At 37.3% G+C, this 25581-nt stretch overlaps 1 protein-coding gene across 1 annotated transcript in view; it reads right to left on the bottom strand.

Moving 5' to 3' along the window:
* Positions 1 to 974: 974 nt before the first annotated feature.
* The window catches only part of HS3ST5 (heparan sulfate-glucosamine 3-sulfotransferase 5), a 306841-nt gene continuing 282234 nt past the window's right edge, over positions 975 to 25581 (bottom strand). The window contains 3 exon segments of the mRNA XM_078156763.1: positions 975 to 2047; positions 2050 to 2723; positions 8064 to 8202. Coding sequence (XP_078012889.1) covers positions 1794 to 2047; positions 2050 to 2723; positions 8064 to 8170 — 1035 coding nt within the window. The 5' untranslated portion in view covers positions 8171 to 8202 and the 3' untranslated portion in view covers positions 975 to 1793.

Genomic DNA, 25581 nt, shown 5'->3' with positions numbered 1-25581 from the left:
TTATAATTTACTTAGTTCTATAGCACCTACCAATGTCCTATTGGTCCATGATTTTCTAAAACATCAATTCTTGCATAACTTTTGAGAGAGGCATAACTGTGCAAGGAAAAGAGTCCCAGTGCTAGAGTCTGAGGACCTGGGTTCAAATTCTTCCTCTGCCACTTATTACCTGTACAATCTCAGGTGAGTCACTTGAACTCTGTGGGACTCAGTGTCCTTATCTGTAAAAGAAAGAAGTTAGAGCCTCTATCATCCATTCTGACTCTAAATCTAAGATACTTTGAAACTATGGAAATGTAGTTTGTTTTTGTTTATGCCTCTTTCCTTGTTTTTCTGATACATATTTAAGCATAATACAGTATGTCTAATGTTTGTAAGATGCACAATTTAGCATTCATTTCTCTGGATGGAAAAAATGAGCCATATGTTGATGCTGGTAATAACTACACTGCCTACAACTTGATCATTTTTGAGCAGCCTAATATATTTTCATTTCAAAGAGTGAGGACTGAAATCCTGCCTTCCTTTCTGAAACATCAGCAGCTTTTGGTCTAAACAGAGTGCAGAAATGGTCCCATCTTATTTGATCTAATCTCTCTGCTGGGCTGACTTTGATTAGGGCATCCAGGAAAGTGCTTTGTTGTTAACACTGTGCCTGGGTTCTATTCACATGTTCCTTGTTGCTCTTCTAGCACAGGGGAAGCAAATGCAAGGGAATGAATTAATTGTTGCAAAGTTGTAGCTAATGAGCACTAGTGCTCTCTGAGATGGTTATTAGACCCGATATCCAGATGGCTGAGATTTTTAAATATACTTTGCTTCACTTCATAAATATGTTTCCTCAAGGGTACAAAAATTAAAAAGAGTATATACACTTCTTATACCCTCTCATCTGCAGACACACATTGATGGCCTAGGGAGCCAGCAGGAGGTATGGGAAAAGAAATTGAAAAGAAAGTTCACATATAGTCGTTTTAATCCATTCGCATTTTAAATACCACAATAAATTTAATTTCCACAATAAATTAAATAGCCATATTCAGTTTACAAAATAGAATTACTTATTGTGAAACCAGTATTTACAGGCAATATACACTATGTACACAACATTTCTCTTTGCTGACATACAACATAGAGGGCAAAAGATTGGACTGTTGGACAAGTGATTGACATGCTACAGGTGACACAATAGTCCATACAAGAAAATAATAGTGCAAACTCACCACAGGAACTTTGGAACAATGTCAAATTGTTATGAGATAAGACATTCTTGGAAATAAGATGAAAACAGTATGACCCAGTTTCACGGCACTAATTCAGCATCTGAATTAAAGAGCCAGTATTCTCTTAGAAATATGCATACCATATGTATACTTCATCCTATACTTTCTGACCTATCCAGAAGCTTCACAACCAGCTGTACAGTCTCATGTATTAATCATTTGGCTTAGATTTATGAAAATGGCAAGTGACAAACTTTGCGTCAAAGGAAGACTAACTCTTTGAAGAAGAGCTGAATTCATTTACTACCCCCCAAATGCCACCTCTTTTTCCTCTAAAAAGCCTAAAAAATGATACAACTATGTAGAGATTAAATTGTTTTCAGTTTACTTCTCAGTAGAAAAAAGAAATGGATCCCACTGTATATTTGGTCACACACTGCATATATACAAGTATTCATGGGGTGAAAAAAAAGACTTGGATAGCTGTGTTTTGGAAAAGTGCATATTTGAATCTAAAGAAGACACTGTGTCCCTCTTGGTGCAACACACAGTGTTGTAGGATATACTCATTTAGGGCCAGTTCAATGTTCTCCCAGTGATCTGGTAGAATTTTTGATTGAAAGGGTGAAAGAATTTGCGCAATTTGGTAATTACAGAGGGATCTACCTCTGGATGAATGCGTCCTTTGCTGCCTGCCAGGCACTTGTTAAAGACAATGTTAAACCGCAGGCAGTAAAACCCCCTCGTAGCATTGAAGTACAAATTGTATTGACTGATCCTGGGAGGAAGATTGAGGAACTTCTCCACTAACTGGAGTTCTGGCATGGTTCTGTAATGAGCCGATCTCCATCTACTATGTGAAACTGCTCAATTGGAAAGTATTTCAGCCACCTTTCCAGATGTTTTGTATAGATGCTGGTCCTCACAGCCTTATACTTAGTGTTCACCTCACAGGTATTAGAGTCTATTGCCAGCTTTTCAAATTTGTAGTAGGTTTTATTCTTCCTCTCCTTCCCCTCTAGCACCTGAGTATAATCAGAAATAGCTCTTGTTGTGGGCTCCCTGACAATGATCAGCAACTTGATGGATGAGTTCATTTTGTAAATCCTTTCTGGTACCTCCTCTGTGATAAAATAGGCAGGACTCTTCTCAATGGTGATTTGTTGAGGATATGAAAATGGCATTTTCTTCCTGTACCACTCAATGCCCTTGGCATAATTCTCATCATTATCAAAAAAGTGGATTTCCTGTGAGGCTTTGACCACAGCAGGATGGAGATTTAGCATCTCAAGCAGGGCTCTGGTGCCTCCTTTCCTCACCCCGATGATGATGGCTTTGGGGAGTTCCTGGACCAGATTGTGGAGTCGAATCTGCTCCTTGGTAGCGTTGCCCTTCCGGAACTCGTGGAGAAGGCCACGTTTGAATTGCAGTGCCCGGAGTGGGATCTCAGCCTGACTGCGGGCTCCAAATCGACCTTCAATTGGGCAAATGGGTTGTAGTCTGCAAGCAACAAATGGAGACTTTAAGACGCTCATTGCAATCAACTCTTCATTTTTCTGGTTTTCAAGACAGATAGAGTGAGCAAAGACTTTTAAAAGCACAAAAAACAAAACAAAAACTCACTGAAATCCACAATGAGCATATGCTTGAGGAATTTTATTTTAGGGAACCTAACATTCAATAAAGCACATATAATTGATAGCCTTCTTTTTTTATTATTGCTCCTTAAAATTTTTTTTGTTTATTCACCAAGCACTTAATTGACTACAGAGTATACTTGCGCTTGCAGGGAAAGATGGGCAAACAACATTAGTCATATTAATGGCTTTTTAAGCAGCTTGCTGGTTAGCATCATTTGGAAAATGTGCAAAGGTGGCAGATTTAAAATCTTTTGATGAGTGTTTTTGGGATGCCCAATTTCCTTGTACTTCTTTGGCATTTGAACACTCTAAAAAGCTTGGACATCTGATTAAAAAGTAATAATAATAAAACAAAACAACAGTCCCGGACCTCACTTTCAATTATCTACAGCAGACTGCACCCTATTAATTTTAAAAATTACTAAGTTCTCCAGTACATGTAAATGTGACAGAGTTTTTGTACTTAAAGCTAGGGACATGCAGAGATGTATATGACATTCTCTGCTTCTCTTTGTCTACTTACGTAAAGAGATCAAGGATTTTCTGTCCCCTCAATCCTGTGATTCAGTATAGGGGACAGGGACGATTAGACTATAAGCTTCTCCATTGAACTGTAAGCTGCTTCAGGGTAGGACTGTCTTTTGCCATTTTTTGTATCCCCAGCATTTAGCACAGTGCCTGGAGCACAGTAGGAGCTTAATAGATTCTAGCTGACTGATTGGACCTGTGATTTCATTGGTATTTTGGGTGAGAAACCTCTCTTTACCAATGCAGGTTGGCTCTTTCTCTTTCTGTCCAACTCACGATCTTAGAGAGTGAAGTCTAGAGTAGAAGTGTCAAACCTGGGTCCCCCAAGCGACTGCAAAACTCACGAGTATGGACTGAACCAGGTTAAGATGCAATTGGGAAACACTTAACAAAATAAATAAAAACATAATACAACATAGGTAATGTTAGTATGTGTTTTACTAAATCAATGTGCCATCTTAGATTCAGTGACTCATCCAGGTTGATACATAGAGTATGTGTCAGAGGCAGGACTTGTACCGAAGTCTTCTTGATTTCAAGGCTGTATCTCTATTCACTGCCATGAAGCCTCTTGAACCCCAAACTATGAACATTAGAACACATTCAACTTTCAACAGCAAGTGCAGCATGTTTCACTGAGCACTTGTGCAAATTCAGAGTCAATTAGTTCAAGGATAGAGCTAGATCGCTCCATGTCTCTTCTGCTTGTGAATAAAAACTTAGAGCTAACATAGAGGAGAAATTAAGCTCACTTTCTTTAAAAAATTTAAAAATTTACTTTATTTTTAATTTATGGAATAAAATAAACATTTCCATAAAATAGTATAATAAAAGAGATGATTGCACATGAAACTACAAATCTATTATGCATAACTTTCTATTCTAATGAAGTTATCATGTAAATTTCTTTTTTTCCTTTTTTCCTTCTCTCCTCACCTCTCCTGCAATCAAGAAATCATATTGATTTAGAGCTTATAGTCTAATTGTCCCTGTCCCCTTTACTGAATCACAGGATTGAGGGGGCAGAAAATTCTTGATCTCTTTACGTAAGTAGACAAAGAGAAGCAGAGAATGTCATATACATCTCTGCATGTCCCTAGCTTTAAGTATAAAAACTCTGTCACATTTACATGTACTGGAGAACTTAGTAATTTTTAAAATTAATAGGGTGCAATCTGCTGTAGATAATTGATAAGTAAATTGATAAGTAAAAATTTAATAGAATATAGATAATATTATATGTTTTATTATATTTTTACTTATTTTGTTAAACATTTCCAATTACATCTTAACCTGGTTCAGTCCACATGTGAGTTTTTTCAGTCACATGGTGGGGTATTATTATTATTATTATTAGCTGATATTTCCAATCAAAACTAATAACAAGGATGGAGTATAAAAGGAGAGTTTCTGCTTAGGCAATTCTGTAAACTGAATAGGAACCTTGGCTGAAGGAGGAGGTGATGATCACTGTTAAGAGATGATATGACCTGATTTCCTGACACTTTATCATATACTGCTCCCATGCATTGAGCATAGCCTGTTTTTCGGCATAGGTATTTGTGTTCATGTTTCTTCTCTCTCTCTCTACTAGATTAAGCTTCTCCAGAACAGAGACTGAGTATGTTCCTCAGAGAAGCACCAGGCAGTGAACATAACAAATATTTTACAAATGATTGGTGAAACAAATTGATCAGATCAACAATTTCACTAGGTACAGCAAATGTTGGTGATAACGTGGAAAAAGGAATGAATCTGAAGCCAAAAGATGGATCCAAACCCTGACCCTGCTTCTTTGCACCTGTGTGATCTTGGGCTAGTTAATTTGTCTTGTAGGCCTTGGTTTCTACAATTATAAAATGAGGCAGTTGGACTAAAATCACTAGATAATTACTAAAGGACTTTTGAAGCCTGTCACAGCCTGGCCTCTTCCTATCTTTCCAGTCTTTTTATACTTTACTCCACTCTATATTCCTTGGACAAGACATGTGATTGCTCAATTGGTGCCTTTTCACTGGCTATCCCCCATGCCTGGAATTCTCTCTTCCTTCTTACCTTTGCCTCCTAACTTCCCTGGCTTCCCTGAAGACTCATTTCAAATCCTATCTTTTGCAAGAGGCGTTTTCCAGTATTCACGCACACCAACTTTCCCCTGCTAGTTACTTACCTCTAAGTTTATCTTCCATTTACATTGTATACATTTTGTTTTTACATAGTTGTTTATATTTTGTATCATACTTTAGACTGTGAGCTCCTTGAAGGAAGGAACCATGTTTTTTGCCTTTCTTTGTATTCCTAGTATTAATACAATATCTGGGCTAGTAAACACGTGATTATTGACTGACTGACTCTAAAGTTTCTTCCGGCTCTAAACCAATGATCCTATATAATCTAATAATTGCCTCATCCTGAGGGTATGGTACATTTCTGAAATTCAGTCTTAATTTTCCCAAGTTGATCTAACAAATCAGGTTAAGCCACTTTTTCAAGAGGAGATAATGTTATCCATACGAGACCATTTAATTAAATCCTACTGAATGAAGTTTCCAGTCACTCTGGTAATGCAAAGTCTCTGTGGAACTGTCCTTCCTTTAATTGCTACTCTTAACAGATAAACATTACAGGTTTGCTTGCCTTTCCTTTATCTGTAAGCAGGGAGTGTGGTATAGGAAGGAAAGCACTAAATTTGAAGTTAGAGGCCTAGATTTAAGTCCTGAGTTTGCTAATATCTAACTATCTGTATGAATTTGAAAAAATGACTTCATATCTCTCTGTCTCAGTTTCATCATCTGAAAAATGAGAAGTTTGGATCAGATGATCCCAAAAGCCTTTTCAGACTGTAAATACTATGGTCAATCTGTAAACAGAAAACAGTTAGTGCTTAACAGCATGGATATTCTTTTCACTGAGAAGGCATGGGAAAGACACTTACACAGTATTATATTTCATTAAAAGAAAATATTTCAAGATGTAGGTACTTTAACATTATATATTTATATTCATAGTATATGTATGTGGGATGTAGTCATCTAGATTACTGACAGACATGAAAGTAATAGATGCTTTCCAAGAAACTTCACCACTCTCAGTGTTTAGACATAATCTGGCCAAGTCTCCAAGCAGAGAATTTCTGGAGAAGCCTGCTGGGCAATGCAAACCCTTACAAAAAGATCAGATTTATTTGCATCAAGGAGAAAAAAAAAGAGAAGAAGGAAGTAATGACTGGGGAAAAAAGGCAAATTATTAGGAGCAGCTAATACTAAGAAAAAAAAAGATGCAGCCAGAGAGGCAGCCTTCAGTTTATGCTATTTTATTGGTAGCCAAGCATCAGCTTGCGAAACTACTGTCCCTTAGCAACCCATAAGATCACTAGCCATGACTTGTTTCTAATTAGTGATGAGCCTCGTTAGGAATTTGGAATTAAGTTGTCAAAAGGGCTCAGTATACAATTCAAAAGAATCTCAGCCTCTGCTCTGGCTGGATAATCTTAAAGTATTTGTTGCTTAGAATTTGAGGACTCAGACATATAGGTCTGGTTCCAGGCCCCGGTTAGAGGAGGAAAGCTGAAAGTTGGCTATCATACCAATTTTAAGCCCGGCTGCATTTTCAGTAACAATGGCTGCTGGGTTAGTGGAGGAAGCAGCAGGAATTCAGAGCTTCAATCTTTCCAGTGGAAGAAATGGATTTTACAGGCAAGAAGTGAGATAGGCACAGCTTGTCTATTCCAACCAATATTTCCTTAACCTTTGGGGACCCCAGTCTCTCTAGGTTTATTCTCATTTCAGAAATTAGCTTCTCTGTTCTTCCCCTATCACTGAGAATCCAGGACTTTCCAAACTTGTTCAGTGTGAAGCCATTTGGTAGTGCTGGGACTCTCACATCCCTGATAGCATTTCAAGTGTTTGCCTGCTCTCTACTAATTTCTTCGCTTTGGATTTTCCAGGATTCTCAGGGTAATCTCTCAGAGAGATAGGCACCTCGCCTGGTGCATTCAGAGCCTGATTGAAAGCTGGAGCTAATTAACATAGTTAAAATTCTCCAAGCCAGCAGCCGTCTTTCAAGCACAATAGGATTTTCAAACTTGACGAGTTCCTTTGCAGGCTTATACATAATTTTAACTATTATGGTAACACATTAATTGCCCACTCATAAATTTGGAGAAGATGATACATAAATACATCATCACTGTTTTGCTAAGGCTAGAGGTCAATACACAGATGCACGCAGACCAGAATGAGCTCACGGAATTACATTTTTACCATATGCTGTTTTATGTTCCTTTTACAAACAAGTGCCAGTGCCTGCAGAATACAAATGCATATGGACAAATATCAGGGCTTGGGGCTACTTGAAACTTTTTTCTTTTCTTTGCTTCCTCAAAGGAAGGTTCAATCAAATTCAGAACTGCAGAAGGCATATTTCATGGGAATTTGGGACAAAGAAAACAAATGGATACACTTAAAAAGATATCCTATAGAAGCATAAATCAATATTGACTTCATAGCATACACGCATATTCACATGAATGTCCATACATGTATATGTATAGGTAGAATACATATATGTGAACATACACATGTGAAATATATTCATATATCAATTAAATGTATATGTATATGGAAGTGTGTGTGTGTGTGTGTGTGTGTGTGTAGGTATAGTGTATTCAACCTACCTATCCAAGCTCCCAACTCTGGCAACTAGATATAGAAGACTTCCAATAGCAAGACTTCCCAGCACAAAGAGCTTCTGTCTCAGCAACGCCTGCTGTTTGAATAGCATGGCCCTCCATCAATCTTCAGGACTTCTTCAATCTGTACAGACCAAAACATAGAAACCACCCATGAGCAAGTGGTGATATATAGATTCATACTGGTTAATAGAAAGTCAGCTGGTTCTCACACGTGATGAAGGAATGTTCTCTATTCTTGAATTAAAAAGAAAATGACCCCAAACTTTTACACCTGTGAAAAGATTAAAAAAAATAAGACTTGGTGTTTTAAGATTAGGAACCCCACATAGAGAATAAAATGAACTAGTTGGAAACTGTTCAACAATGTCCACAGTAAATGACAATATGGAGCAATCACATAATTTTTTCTAAATCAATTCAAGTAAAAGAATATTGCCAGGGAGGAGAAGATATGCAACTTGAGATCTGAATGGCTCTGCTGTCTGTAATTTGATAGCTTTATCCCAAAGAACAGAATGAACATGAAAAGATAAATTTCTGTCTAGCCATATTATATCTTTAGCCTACCAATATTATTTTAATTATATTTTTAATGAAAAAAAAAGCAAATGGAAGGGAAGAATCACATAACAAAGACAGTATCAGCCTCAAGAAATACCTCAATCTCATGGAATAAGAAAGTCATAACTCAGAGGGGACTTTAGAGGTCATACAAACCAAATCTCTAATTTCATAGGTGAGGAAACAGAAACCCACTCAAAAAGGTAAGTGACTTGTTCAAGGTCACTCAGCAAGGCCAACGCAAGGTCTGATTTTCTTTCTATTACATCTCATTCATTCTCAGCACACTTTCCTTAAGGTTGTTACGGCAGCTAGTTAAGAAGGGTAACTTTTTTTCTTTTTTCTATAATTTCTAAAATATTTTTGGTTTTGTATCATTTTTCATTTCCAAATACGTTCCTCCTCTTCCACTACCTCACAAGTTATCTCTTCTAACAAAAAAATAAAAAAAGCAACTCAGAAAAACGAAGCAATGTATAAACTGAGTTTGAAAGTATCTGCAATTTCCTACAGGCATATCCATGAACTTCTTCAATGAAAGGACAGAGATGGATTTTTCATCTCTTCTTCTGGAACAAAATAACATTTAAATTTTTTTTTCAATTTGTAAAACCCTATTTTTTCTGCCTCCCACTCCCAATACATTGACAAAGAAAGAGAAAAACAAAATCCTTGTAACAAATATGCGTAGTCAAGTAAAATGAATTTCTGATATTGACCACATCTAAAAGTATACATGTCTGAATCTGCATTTTGAGTCAATTACCATTTTGTCAGAAGATAGGTAGCATTCTTCATCATAGGTCCTTTGGAATCCTGGTTGGTCACTGCATTGTTAAGTGTTCCAAAATATTTTACAATGTTATTATCATATAAATTGTTCTCCTGGTTCTGTTGACCTGTTCATAATTTCATAGAAATCTTCTTAGATTTCTCTCAAACATCAAATTTATCATTTCTTACAACATCATTAATTTGAATACCACAATTTGGTCATCAATTCCTCCAAATGAATACCTCTTTATAAAAAGTACTGCTATAAATATTTTTTGTACATAAGTCTTTTTCCTATTTCTTTAATTTTTCTAGTGGTTTTGCTAATGTTAAGTCAAAGGATAAACACAGTTTAATGATTTTTTTGGGCATAGTTCCAAATTCCTTTCTAGAATGACCAATTCTAGAATTGACCAATTCACTTCAAAAATAAAGTATTAATGTGCCTATTTTCCTGCAGCTCCTAAAACAATGGACATTTTCTCTTTTATAAATTTTATCAATCTAATGACCATTAGATAGAATCTCAGAGTTTCTTTAATTTGCATTTGTATAATTATCAGTGATTTGGAGCATTTTTTTTCATATGGCTATTGATAGCTCATACTTGTTCTTTTGAGAACTGAGCATTTATAAAATGGGCAATTGCTCTTATTCTTATAAATTTAAAGAAGTTCCATATGAACCATAAAATATAGGAGTTTTTGTCCTTTCTATCATATTGTTGTAGTCATGATGTATACTATTTTCTTTTATTCTGCATAAATTTGTCTTTCCATGCTTCACTGTATTTTTCATATTCGTTGCTATGGCACAGTAATATTACATTCATATTTTTGTAACACAATTTGTTTGGCTATTATCCAATCAATGGTTATCTACTGTACTTTGTTTTCAATTCTTTCCAATTCCAATTCTTTAATTTATCTCTGTAGAATATATTCTTGGCAGTGGGATCTCTGAATCAAAGAGCATGGATATTTTGGTTACTTTTTAAAAAAGCATAATTCCAAATTATTTTCTAGAGTGATTGGAACAATTTACTACTTTATCCAAAGAAAATTTATGTACCAGTCTTTCTGAATTTCCTATGTCTGGCATTGGCTATTTCATTCTTTTATCATTTTTGCCAGTTGACTATGTATGAGGTGGGACCTCAGAGATGTTTGATTTGCAATTGTTTTACCTTTAGTAATTTGGAGAATTCTTTCATATGGTTGTGGGATATTGATGCAGACTTGTAATTGGGAACTCCCAGGTAAGGAAACTCCTTCTACCAAAGCAGATCAGAACTTTTTCTGCAAATAATTATCTTAGGGAGCTACCTAGAGTACAGTGAGGTTATGTGACTCAAGGATACAAAACCAGTATGTTGCAGAATTAGGAGTTGAATCCAGGATGTATTGGCTTCAACACCAGGTCCCTATCTTGTGCCTATCTCTTATATAGGTAAAATCCTTGTCTGAACAGCTAATTTATGTCTAGGGGGAGGCCCATGGCCCAACCAGACACTCTGGAGAAAACAAACACCTTAATGAGTTCAGATGCTGAGAATAATACATAAAATACTGGGGATCAAGTTCAATAGTTAATTTTATTGGCCACCAATAAAGAAGATTGGAGAAAGGGGAGAAAAGGAGAAGGTGAAGGGGATCTGAAACACAATTCAGACATACACACTAACATGGACTAAAAATCACATAAGGGTAGTGTTGAATTGGGGAGCACAGAAACATGGTTCCATACATATGCAAGGGCTTGGTCCTACAAGAGTTGTGTGCTCCCAGGGAGAGGAGATGTGCTCCAAAGGGCTCTTCTGAGAGTGGGATACTTAAACCTTGATTTTAGTGGTTGTCTGGAGTTGGCTTATTTGTATGTCAAGATTCAGGGCACACAGGGAATTCTGGGGGATACACAGGTACACGAGCAGCTGTTAGAAAGATATTTTGGCATATAGCTATACTAATACTAAGCTAATATATATAGACATATAAATATAAATATGGATATCTGTTTATATAAAATATATAATACATAATTAAATTAAACATACAATTATAAATATATAATATAAATAATATACTATACAATTAAATATGTAAGTATAAATATAATAAATCACAAATAAAAGTTTATTATTTTAAGATATTATTTATAAGTTATATTTATTGTATTATATAAACATATCTACATCACATTATTTATTATTAATATACTATATACAATATATGTATACATACATATATACACATACACATGCATACATACATATATGTGTAGGTATATGTATGTGTTGTGTGTGTGTATGTATAGATAGAGATATTTCTAGCCAGTACTTTTCTTTCTAGCCAGTCTGTAACTTTACAGCCTCCCTTAAGGTGGGGAATGGGGAAGGGGAGGTTTGGAAGGGTGGGAGGAGAACTGTCATGATGGCCTCAAGACCATCAGGCCTAATCTTATAACAATGGTTTCCAGTATCCCTTAAAGGAAGACATGTTGATCTCAAGACCACCAAGTCTAATCTTATTACAGGTACAAAATGGAGAGCCTTGTGATACAAAATATAAACTTCACCTAATGTTTAATATTACCTACAATAAATTCTTTAATCCAGTCCCCCCCCCACTTCCTTACCCAGCTTCGTTTTCTGCAACTCTCTATTACACACCTCCATTTCAGTCATCATTACTTTCCATGTATATTTAGTTCATCCCTCAGTCCTTTGTTTTTGCTTATGTAGTTCCCCATATCTGAAGAAGAATTGGGTTTGAATTCCAATCTGCATGACTCAGGCTAAATCATTTAATCTCTTGGGCTTAGTTTCCCCATTTGGAAAATGGGGGGAGGGGATTATTTTCAGTTCCTGTCTCACAGAGTTTGAGGAAAGCACTTTATAAACTTTAAAATCCTGATTTCATTACAATCTTATACTTCTTCTCAGACTATGCTACCTTTTCTCATCTGTGAAAATGATCAGCTTTGACTCAAAGATCTTTCTGCTCCCCTCCAGCTCTAAAATGCTATGATTTCTCTTTAAAATACAAGCTCAGAGGCATGCTGTAGCAGAAAGAACACTGGATTTACAATCAGAGGACCTGGGTTCTAATCCTAGCTCTGCTACTTAACAGCTTTCTAACCTCAGGCAGGTGATTCAACTTCTCAATGTCTCAGTTTCCTTTTTTTTTTTTATAAACTAAAGATATTGAAACAGGTGACCTATACAGTCTCTTCCAGCACTAAGTCTTATGACCCTCTCAACTCATGAGTCCAATTTCTACTATCACACCTTCCTAATTACTTTTCCTCAATTAATCTTACAAAAATGATATTTTTATTCTAGCAATCTTCTGCTAAAGAGTAAGTATAATAGTTTCCTGCTGCCTACTGATCACATCCTCTCAATTCAAATTTCTTCATTAACCAGTCCCCTTCACTTATCAGGTACAAAGTGGGCAGTTGGTAGTATGCCTACTCTGTACTCAGCATTTTACTCAGCCCCAGAGGAATGTATATTTTAGCTGGGAAGTTAAAACAATCACAGAATGATGTTATCTCTAGGTACTCACCAACATGAACCCTCCACTCCAGTCAGGTTGCTTTCTTTATGGTTCTCTACATGTTCAATCTTGCTTTGGTGCTCTTTCTCAAGGAGTTCCCTCTGTCTGGAATGCCTCCTTCATTTCACTTGGCCAATCCAAATTCTACACTTCCTTGAAGGCCCTGCTTAAGACCCGCCTCCTCCATACACAAGCTCTTATTAAAGTGGGCTGCCATATCACGTTCCACTTGATCATACACTGCCTTGGATTTTTTTTTCCCCCAGTATTTCACATAGGCACATCTCCTCACCTCCACTGATGGCAAATTCTTCCAGGGCTGGCACCAGATCTTCTGTTTCTTTTGTATTTCCCACAGTGCCTAGCACCACAGGTGCTTAATAAATACCTATTGACTTGACTTGTTCACAGTGTTTGAGAAAGATTATCCTGACAGCAGAGTACAGGATGAACTGGAGTGAGGGGCCAGTGGGGGCAGAGACCTGAACAGACACGGAGTGAGTCATTTGTTTATTGGGATAATAATACCTACCTTCAGGGTGCTAGGAGAATTAGTCATTCTTTGCAATACACTTTGAAGAAGAAAAGAATAAAATAAATGCTAAAGCTCCCATTGATAAGATAATTGAGTTGAAAAAAAAAGTGAGGTCATTCTTAAGCATTTGGTGATTTTATTTAGCAGTTCATAGTATTAATAGGCCATTCAGAATGCTGGCCTTCAGGAATTTTGCAGCTGTAGACCCATGAGCTCTTATTACTGGACCTTTGAATTTATTCACTTGGCTCAGCTGATCACCATTCTCCTTTTTCACCTGCTTAGCAGAGGGCATTTGTAGCAGGCAGAGTACTAGGCCTCCTGGGACAGCAAATTTGACTGGCAACAGGCAAAGCAAAGCATCTCTGGCTCAGGAGCACTGCACTTGGAAGAGGGAAGACCACCTCTATTTTCAAGAACAAATAAAATACATTGGAAGGTGTGTTTGTTGAGAGGATTGTTAAGTCCATATTTACTTGGATGTAATAGGGTGGTATGATTTACAAAACAACACTGATTTTGGTTTCTATATTATTGGCCTTTTTAGAAGTTGGACTGTTGGTTTCACAGTTCTTTCTCATTATAGACATTACCAAGAGTTTTCTCTCTCTCAGGGAGTACACATTAAAGAGATTTTGCTATTGTACTAGAAGCAGCCATGTTTATAGTCCCTTTAACATGTCTTGGCAAATGGAAGCTTCTCAATCAATTCAGCCCATAAGGGGTCACCTCACTTTTTCTAAATATCAGAGAATGCTGGAAGAGGCCATTTAAATGGTCTCAAAAGCTGGGAGGAAGAATGATGTCTATTTTCCACATAGTGATTTCTGGTGGAGGGACAATCCATTGACCAGTTCCATCATCTACATATTTTGTAAGGCCACTGCAAATAAACAATGAACTGTGCCCCAAATTGCGGAACAAGATGAAGAGTGGGCTCTATTGCTTCTGGGAAACAATGCTGTACCTAATGAACTCAAGTGTCTCATTGTATAAGAGGGACATCTTTTTAATACCAATATTCTTCCAGCAGCAGCATGCTATATTGGCTAGAAAGCCAGCCTCTAAGCCAAGAAGACCTAAGTTTAAGTCCCACTTCTGACACACACTGGCTATGTGACCTTGGGGAAATCACTTAACTCTAGGCAGCTCTCTAAGGTTAAATGTTAAAGAAGGGACTGACTTACATTGGCAGAGAGTTTCCTCCCTTGAGAGTTCCTTACAATAATGATACTGGACTCACAGGTTCATTTCTATCCCCTATCCCTGTTCTTCAGGGATTCTAAAAACTGTGAAAAAAACATGAGATACCACCTTCCAAACAATTAAAATTAGAGGCCATCCAAGAATCAATGGAGACATTCATGGTGGGCACAAGAAAACTAGTGTATTACCAATGAAAAATTACACAGGTGAAAGGACATGAAAGATATTATCATAGAAATATATGAAGGGAAGAAGACATAGATTAATCATATATCTAGAGTGAGAGATAATTGATTAACAGACTGTTTCTTTGGAATATCAAGGGATGTAAAGGAATTTTCCCAGTATGTTGTTTGGTTGGCCTACAGGAGAGATACTGAGTGACAAAAGCTGTATAGCTTGAAAATGTGTTTATATTGGTTGCTGGGAACTTCACATTGATGGGACTGCAGATCCACTATTGCTATCCTGAAGCACACAAGCAAAAGTTTGAAGCCCCATGTCCAGGGAATTGGTAACATTCCACATGGCCAATGTAGGCCAATTGCCTTGACTATTTCAAATTCTTTTGAGTAAGGCTATGTAGAAAAATTCCAAGAATAATTTCCTAATCTTTTTTACATCAGTAATATTCACAATAGTTAAATATTCAAAGTGAAAACTCTTCTTGGGGGAAGGGAGAAGGGATACTAACATGTTTTCCTAGAATAAAAAAGGAAAAACAAAGACTGAAAAAGGATAATTAGAACAGTCTCCTTTTTTGTCAGTCTTTAAATGTCTTTTTGTAGGTAAAAATCAGAATAATTACTGTTTCTTCAAACTACTAAAGAATTTTTTTAAATCTTAAGGAAAATTTTTTTTAAATGTTAAGGAAAAAGAACATCACTGCTGCTACCACAGACCACACAACCAGTGCAGCTTCCATCAGCCCTCACCCCATGTGTGCAGTCCTTTCTAGTTTCCTAAGCTGCCCTGGGCTGGAAAGATGACACTATGAATTTTTCTAGGCTTTCCCTGATCAGAATTTTGTTTGGTGCATTTTTATGTTGTTGTAGAGGGGAGGTATTGGGAGAGCTCGGTGAAAATGCTAGTTTCACTTCAACATCTGGGAATTATTCTTTTCAAAGTTCAGAGATGCCTTATAAAAATAGCCAGATATTCCATAATTTTACATTTCTCATCATTTCATCTATTACTTGGATGCTAATAAGAAGAAAGAATGAAAACAAGTGGGAGGTGGTAGATGCTCTGGGGTAGGTACATACTTGATCAGAGGAAGGGGAGCCTAACGAAAGCCAAGAGAGGAAATATGAGAAGACTTTTTTTAACTCTTCCCACCACTTAGTCACAATCAGACCCATTTTAAAGACTGGCAAGCAGCAAAGCCAAATGACATTATGTTTTAGCTGTAACATTAACCTTCTAACCCAATAAACTCTAACCAAACATTCACCAGTCATTGATTCTAACATGTACGGCATCTAAGGCAATGAATATTGATGTAAAACATTTATTTACCCAACATGCTACCTTACGTTTATACAGGATTCCAGAGCTTTCAAGAGCTTTCACACATGCACAGAACATCTTCAAATTCTTACTCTAGTGTTTCATCAGGGTGTGGAGGTGATGCTTGTTTATTAAAGGTTATTCCAATAGAGTACAGGCTCTTGGAAGTCCCCTAAAATGGAAGCCTTAAATATGAGCACAATAATTGACTGCATGCTTGTTTTCCAAGAACCAGTTATCCAAGTTCAGAAAGGGTCCAAGTGTCAGGCTGGTTACAGGCTGATGAATTTTTTGGGCCATACTAACTCTCCAAAACTATCAAGCCATAGAGAAGTTGAAATCTGCAACCAGAGGAAACACCCAACACAAAATAAGGAAACTTTGAATAGTGAATTATTGTTACAATTTATTTGATATGCAAATTATCCTTTGAAAGAAGCAGGCATTTTTTTTTTATTCCATTGAAGAGGAAGCTGAGGCTCAGAGAGTTTAAGTGACTTGCCCAAGGTCACATGGCCAATAAATGACAGAACCAGGGCTAAAACCTTGGTCTTCTGACTTCTAGTTGGATATTCTCCCCAACACACTACAGTAATTGTATAGTTCAGATTGCAATAGCAAACATAAAATATGTGAAAAAACACTGTAGTGGTGAGGGTTTAGATTAGGTTAGATTGTGTGAATTTATAAGAGATCCGGTTAGTATAATTTTTATTTTGCATTTTTTTTTTACTTCCCCCATCAATTCTTGATGTCTCATAAGTAAGAGCAGAGAATGCAGAGGGTAGAGATAGAAACTGAAAATTAGCAGGGTAAGATCAACAAAAGGAAAGAAAGCAATATTTCACTGCCAGATTGATAATAAAGGGGGGGAAGTGAAACCAGACCTATAGGGCCCTAGAAGAATAGGGAGGACTTGAGAGACTGATGGTCCTGATGAGAACGAAGAATTGATTCAGAAAGAGTGAGACAGTGCCAAAGGAAAACTCTGTGTGTGTGAAATAGTTTAGTCTCCTAAGTGAATTTTATTGTTAATATCTTTTAATATCTACTTTTACAAACAGACCTGACCTCTTTCAATATGGCTGCATGATATACGGTATCTATTAAAGTGAAAAATAATCCTCTCATTGTAAGACATGAAATCTCTTTGGAAAGATACCGGCACTTGAGAAAAGATTTCCTTGATTAGCTTTCAATTTGCCCTGCTGTCAGAGGACATGCAGCAATCCCATTTTAAAAATTAACTGAGGGCTGCAATCTAATATTGTCATAAGGAATTAACTTTTCTTTGGTTATAATGGTTGGTTAAGAGAGCTGTAATGAAAATGAAACAAATGAAGAAGGGCATGTGAACAAGAGCATGGAAGTCAGTTTGTGTGTCAAATTTATTATGGGTGGGGGAGGGGGTAGGTGTGTAGATTAAAAGGAAAATAGACACCATTTGTTAGTAGAGACTATATTAGTATGTTTATAATTGCTCTATCAAATGGCTATGGAAGCTATCTAGCTTTTTGTTTCTCTGGTTAATCATAAAGGGCCAATGTTAGAAATGAAAAGGAAGAAAGTTTATAAATTATACAGAGCTACAGAGTTTATTACTGCTCTGTTCCTTTCCTCCTGGGAGTCACTCTAGGAGCAGCTTTGAGCAAATTCCAAATTTTCAAATGGGTTCTCCATTTCTTTCTCTCATTCAGCTTTTGATATTGTGCATACATTATTTATCATAGCTACCATTATTTCATTGGCTCAAGTTGTCCTCTGGCTCTCTGGCTGCAGAATGATATTCATTTTGCATTTGCAATTACCCAACTTAAAAGAAGCCGGTTAATTCTGCCTCCGTTTCTGCCTTCATTTAGCAGAATGATGTCTTAAGGAGAGAGATGTGAATTGAATCTTGGTGGGATCCTGAATCCCAATTACTTCTTTAATCTCACTATCTCATTGGAATATGTAACTACTGTTTATATAAGAAGTAGGGGTTATTCCTTTAAGGTTTCTTAGCATTCAATAAAATAGTCATTACAGTTTTAGTGAATTGTCTCTCATGCTGGGGAATTGAGAAAAGGGCTCTTTCCTTACATACTTTAGTTTCATGTTTATACGGTAAAAGCATGAAGTAGCCATCTGAAAATTACAAAACAAATTGAAGCAGTTTAAATGGTCAAGCTAAATGGTTCAGAGGTATGGGGCCTCTACTTTCTGAGGGCCATGCATAGTGGTCATATTGATGGGATAATTGTCACATTTCTTTGTTCTCCACTGTGCATAGCCAAAGCAATTTTTTTTTAGTAATTTTAGTTCCATTTGCCACATCCAGATATATTTGAAAGCATTTGTTTTAAAATGACCTTCATTTAAAAGTTAGATACCTATGTTGTTTTTCATTACCAGGCTGAATATTGTTTCAGGTTTCATGCCTTACTTTCTATTTGACCTTGCTTTTCTTTATCATCTTTGGGCAATGATTTTTTATCATTGGTCCCTCTTATTAGAACATATTCCTAATATAAATACTGGAGATGACAACGGATTTTAATATTAAAAATGTAAAGGCGACTAATGACATTACTGGCAGATCTACTTCTAAGAGAATTTTATAACAAAATATTCAAGGTAGTCTTACTCTCCCAATGGGTCCAGTTTTTATACATATTTCAAGGAAATCTGGATCATGATCTCAGACCTAATTCCTCCTGGTGAATTTTAGAAACAGTATTGTTATTATTGGCTACCTAGGCAGTAGTAGATAGAACACCAGGGCTGGAGTCAGGAAAACCTGAATTCAAATTTGGCCTCATCTTACTAGCTGTGTGACCCTGGGCATGTCGCTCAACTCTATTTATTTCAGTTTCCTCCTCTGTAAAATGAGCTGTAGAAGGAAATGGCAAACCATTCTAGTATCTATGCCAAGAAAGCCCCAAATGGGGTTACGAAGAGTTGAACATGACTACAATGACTGGACACAATTATCATTATATATTTAACTTTCTGAGCATCATAAGAATTTCAAAATGTGGTGATCCCTTCCATGAAAATATTTCAGCTGTATGTGTTCCACGAGTTTCCCCTCCAGAGTCTCATTCTAATTTCTTCTCATATACTTGAGGGTCTGGTCTGTCACTGGATCTAGACCAGAGATGGGGAACCTGAGGCCTCAAGGCCACCTGTGGCCCTCTAGGTCTTCAAGTGTGTCTCTTTGACTGAATCCCAACTTCACAGAACAAATCCCCTTAATAAAAGGATTTGTTCTGTAAAACTTGGACTCAGTCAAAAAGTGGCACCCAAGGACCTGGAAGGCTACATGTGGCCTTGAGGTCACAGGTTCCCTACCCCTGATCTAGATAGTGAATCATAGAATCACAAAATCTTAGAATATCATGTAAAGTGCTTTGAACATTACATGATGTAAACACCATCATTTTACAGGTAAGAAATTGAAGTTTGCACAGGTTAAGGGACACAATTAGTGACACATAGCTCATCAGGAACCCAGCCAGAACTAGAGCCTTAGTTTCTGAATGTCCAGTCCAGGTATTTTCCATTAAAGTCACTTGGAAGTAGGGAATTATTGGGAAGAAAGGAGAGGGCATATTTTTCCCCATCAAAACAATATCACAAAAAGATGACAATATTCTCATTTAAAGTAAAAAGAACATGCTATGAAACTGAATAATTACCACTGCTCCATTTTTGACCTCGATACCAGGGAGAAAAATAAAACCAAACCAAACCTTTTTATGAACAAGGTACCATACTGCTGACCAGAAGGCACTATTGTCCCCTAGACTATAGTCTGTAGACTTTTCATATTAGGTTAGAAAAAAAAAAGTAAAGCAAATCAGGTCAAAATGCTGTAATATGCTCCTTCAATTTCTTCCAACCCCCGAAGGAAAAAAAATAACAACCTCTTATTTTACTTTAATTCCAGCTGTTCTTCCCATTAGGAATAATTCTATTCCTGAGGGATGGGAAGGTTCAGAGGTTGGCAGTGGGACTGGGAGTCTCTGTGTAACTGCTGTGACGACCATTCATTAATGGGAGATTCCTGAACAGCACTCTGGCTTGACTGTCATGCTGTTACAGGCATTAATATGCCAGCATAATCCTCAGTTCTGACAGAAATATGGCAGGGTAAAGCAGGATGTTTTTCGCCTCCTGAGTTTTGCTTTACATATGCGGCCTTCCTTATTCACAGCTAGCTCCCTGTTATGTTGTGCGTGAGGAAAGAAGGGGGAAGTTGGAGAGCACATGCTATTTGCTCATGGGATGGTCCCCTTTGGGGTTTCTTCCTGCATAATATCTCTGCTGGTCCTAGCCTGGCGTGGAACTGGACTCGAAGCAGTAAGTGGAAATTGCAAAGAGGCAGATGTTGGCTAAACTTAAGGGAAAATATTCTAATGAATACAACCATCCAACAGTAGAATAGGCTGCCTTAGGAGCTGGTGGGCTCTCCTTAGTAGAAGCATTAAAGTAGAGACTAGATTTTGCACATAGCTTCTCTATTTCTTTCTCTCGTTCAGCTATTAGCATTTATATATATTTTCAGAAAATATTATGCACATTATCTGTTAAGGATATTGTAGAAAAGTATAGTGTCCTGTAAAACCTGAAGTCCTCTTTTCTATCTGGCTGCAGATTGCTACCTATATGCTCCTCTCTCCATGACCCAAAAGCATAGACACTGTTCTTACTGGGGCTAGTAAATAAAGAATTTGTGTTATCCAAAGCATAGCGAACAGGATCCTGAATATGTAGTCAAGAAAATTTGTGTTCAAATCCTGCCTCAGACACTTCCCAGCTGTAAGGTTTCGGGCAAGCCACCTATCTTCTCTGTGCCTCATTTTCCTCACCTGTAAAATGAGGGTGTTGGACTCTGTGACTTCCCACATCTAAATCCATGCTCTTACAACACTGTATTAGTACCTCCATCTGGACTTAGTATTTATATCGAATCACACTTTTCATTTTGTTCTGACCAAACACACATGAAAAACACAACCACGGCCTGAATAAATACAGCACTGCATTGCCTTTGAAAGGTATTTCAAACCTCATTTCTTAAAACTTAAATTCCCCAAGATATTACCTTCCTTAACGATCTTAAAAGGAAAATGTGACTCCTCAGCCTCCTTGAATTTCTAGTTCTTGGGTTTGTTTTTTCAAACAGAAAATGGCTTATCAAAACAGAAGATTTCTATCTCACCTATCAAATCAGCCACCCTGCCATGAGGAACATTTGCCCTCCCACCCGCCCACCCCAGCCCATACTCCTGGTACAAAGGGATTGCCTCTTTCATCTTGGGAAATTGTAACAGCTTCTTTCCATCTGCAAGAATCATGAACTAGGTCCCTTTGAAACGTACTCAGATATGAATATTCAAAGGATATGTTTCTGCTGAGTGGCATTTTGGCCATTGTTTGTAGGTTCAAAGATACACACACATACATGTACACATGTATACACATATACATGGAATGATTTTTCCAAGTATTTTAAGCTCTAAGTCACTTCTGAGTACCCCGATAAGAAGAGTCAATGTTCCTGCATTCAAGAGATATATTGCAGCAGCAATTGTATAAAATTTGAGCAAAGGAGATAATAGGAAAAGGTCATTTTAGGAGAAAGGTGAATATTTCTAGTGAAAAAGGCAGATCATTATAGCTGACATCAAATCAATATCCTCAGTTCTAATGTGTGAGAGGGTTTTATTATTTACCTCTGTAAGGCTGACCCCCTTTGCCCATCTCTTTTCATCCCAAAGCTGGGTGGCCTGTTACTTAACTATGTGCCCAGGTGTGTGTGTGTGTACGTACTATGCTTCTACTGATGCCACAAATTTCGTCAAGTCTATTCAGTCAAAGGAGATGTTGAAGTTACTTGGTAAATCTAATTCTGGCAAGAGAGCTATATAAATAATACATACCCAAATTCCCTCAAATGTCTGCTTTTGACCAAGGATTCTTAACCCAGGGTCTGTGAACATATTTAAAAATTATGTGTGTATATATATGTATGTGTATGTATGTGTATATATATATATAGGTACACACACATATACACATATACATATACATACATACATACATATATATATTTGGGTGAGGCAATTGGAGTTAAGTGACTTGCCCAGAGTCACACAGCTAGTGAGTGTTATGTGTCTGATGTCCACATTTGAACTCAGGTCCTCTTGACTCCAGGGCCCCTAAAAATATTTTGACAACTGTTTTTCAATATAAATGGTTTCCTTTGTGATCCTAAATTTGTTTTCCTATTGTAATCCTATTTTTCGCATTAACATAAAATATTATTTTAGGAAGGGGTTCACAAGTTTCACTAGACTGCCGAAGGGGACCAGGACACATCTAAGTTCAACTCTGTTAAACATGATAAAAAGGTTTAGCAAACACACAGTGAATGAAAAAGTTGTGACTAGAACATGGTGTCTTAACCCCTAGTCTCTTATCCTTTCTGCTACTGTATGTCAGGAGAATGGAAAGCACAGAGTATAAGAATAGAATTAGAAGGCATATTTCATGAAATTATTATTAGCTAATCATAGAATCTCAAAATTGGGAGGAACTATGGAGACATAATCTAGTACAGAGGAGTCAAGCACATGGCCAACAGGCTGCATGCTGCCCACAACACTCCAGAGTACAGCCTGAATTAGATTAAAATGTTACTAGGAAACATTTAACAAAATAATAAAAACACAATAAAACATAGATAATACTACATTTTCAAACTAAGTCAATAAGTGGCCTTCAAGAATCTTTATGTATAGATTAGTGCCTCCCATTTCTATTTGAATTTCAACCAATCAGTCAATCAACATTTATTTAATGCCAATTATGTGCCAGGCACTGTGTGTGCTAAGTGTTGGGGATACAAAGAGTGATAAAAGGTAGTCTCTGCCTTCAAGGAGTTTACGATCTAACATGCAAACAAATACATACAAAGTGAGCTATATATAAGATCAACAGGAAATAATTAAAAGAAGGAAGGCATTGGAATTAAGAGGGGTTGTAGAAGGTAGGATTTTATTTGGGACATAAAGGAAGCCAGGGAGGTCAGTAATTGGAAGTGAAGAGAGAGCATTCCCAGGCACGGCGGAACAGCCAGAGAAAATGCTCAGAGCTGAAAGATAGTGTCTTGTTTGTTTGACGCTACTGATCTAGTATGACTCAGATTTGAGAATTCCCTTGATAAGTGGTCTTCAGGCCCCTTCTTGAAGACTTCCATAGATGGGGAACTTACTACCAAATGAGACAACTTATTCCACTGTTGAACAACTTTAGTTGTTAAAAGGCTTCTCCTTAATTTAGAACCAAAATCTGCTTCTGCAGCTATCACTTCTTGCTTCTAGCTGTGCTCTCTGGAGCCAAGTAAAACAAGTTTTCACTTTTTTTTTTCTATATTACAGCCCATCAAATACTTGAATATAGCTATCATATTCTAAGTCTTCCCTTGGGCAAGTCACTTCCCTTCCCTGAGTTCCAATTTCTTCATCTGTAAAAGGAGGGAGGGTGTTGGACCAGATGGCCTATCCTGAACACCCCCACTTCTTTTTATTTCTCTTTATATAGCATGTGCTCTAGTCCCCTCAACATCCTGGTCACTTCTTCTGGATGGATTCCAGCTTTTTAATACTGTCCCTAAAATGTTGCCTTAAGAACTGAACATAACACTCTAGATATATTCTGATCAGAACATATCACCTCCCCAGTTTTGGAACAGGAACCCATAGGTTTATGCAAATTTGCTGAGTTGAATTATCCTTCCCTTTCTATTTCTTGGCAATTCCCAAAGCTTGTTAATTATGTAATACTGTGTCCTTCATAGATTCACAGTAGGCTACATGCGTTGAGTCATTTTTCTAATCAATTATAATGATGGACATCAGCAGCAGCAGCAACAGCAGCATTTACATAGTTGTTTGTTTTGCAAAGGAATTTAAACATATTATCTCATTTGATCCTCACAATAACCCTGGGAGGCAGGTGCTATTATTACCCCTGTTTTACAAATGGAAAAACAGAGTCAGAGGTTAAGCTACTTACCCAAGGTCACACTGTTAGTAAGTATATGGGACAGGATTTGAATTTGAGCTGGGACGCCTATATAAACTTTCCCTGGTCCTCTTTCTGCCTAAAGGCACACGTTTTGATTATAGGTAGGGAAAAGCATGGCCTTACTGTCCCCAGAAACAAGTAAAGTCAACTATAGAACCTTGGTTTCATTAGCATTGAACCAACTGGACAAACCAAATAAGCACATACTCCAGGGGTATGCAGGAGCTATCTCATGCCAATTTTAAAATTTTCAGTGTGAGCATTTATGCCTTGGATATCCGCAAACTACAAATCAGGTCTTGCTTTGTTATTTTGTTGTTTACCTAAGCTTAAGAAAGTGACAGAGAAAATGTGAACAATGTAGACTAAACATAAAAGTATGTCATGCGATTTAGAATCATGGTTGTTAAACACTTCTCAGTACACCTCTGCTCCTTTCCCTTTAGAGCTCTAAGACTTCAGAGCTCTAAGCTTCAAAGACAAAAGAACCACAATAGAGAACAAAGCTCTGATGATGTGGTATTTGAAAAACATGATCGTTGGGGCACTCCCAATGTGAAGGTCACCAGGTGGGATCTTGATGATGTTGCCCAACATCTACTGAGAAATGGCCATGGGGTTATTTTTCTTGGAAGGTTGTCCAATTCCTGGCTTACACTAGCAAGTAGTTAGCATATCGAATAGAGTTATCAGGCTTGTATCCGAGGATGCTGAAGTTTCAAGTCCTCCCTCAGATATTTATGTGAACTTTGGCAAGTCACTTGAATTCTCCTTGCCCAAGTTCTCTCGTCTAAAAAATAAAGGGGTTGGACTCAATTCCCTCCATGGTCCTTCCTAGCTCTAGCTCTATGATCTTATGCTCATGTGGTACTTTTCTTGGAAGGCAATGGAGTTCCCTATTTTCCATGGCATCTAGATAGAATAACGGACTTGAACTCAGGAAGACTTGAATTCAAATCCCACCTCAGACACTTACTACCTGTCAGTTTCCTCACCTGTAAAACTGCAATATTAATAGCATCTACCTCACAGTTTTGTTGTGAGGATTAACCTTAACTCAAGTCTTCTGAAGCAAAATTCTATGCTTATTCTGCTATACCAAGCTTCCTTCTTCTGGTGAACTACTCGTTTATTGCTGTTTGCCCTTCATTCTGTAAGAGGACCAATGACATCAGGAGGGCGATGTCTTGACTTACAAGTGAATTGGATTTAAGTGAGGCAGGGCTGTGCAAAATCATCAGCCTCCTTCTCTCCTACAGAGAGCCATCTGGATCCAAGACAT

This window comes from Phascolarctos cinereus, unplaced genomic scaffold (assembly GCF_003287225.1).
Source record: "Phascolarctos cinereus isolate Bilbo 61053 unplaced genomic scaffold, phaCin_HiC Scaffold_5;HRSCAF=322, whole genome shotgun sequence".
Taxonomy (NCBI): domain Eukaryota; kingdom Metazoa; phylum Chordata; class Mammalia; order Diprotodontia; family Phascolarctidae; genus Phascolarctos; species Phascolarctos cinereus.
Note: the sequence above shows the minus strand (reverse complement) of the source record. Positions and strands in the feature narration are given on the sequence as shown.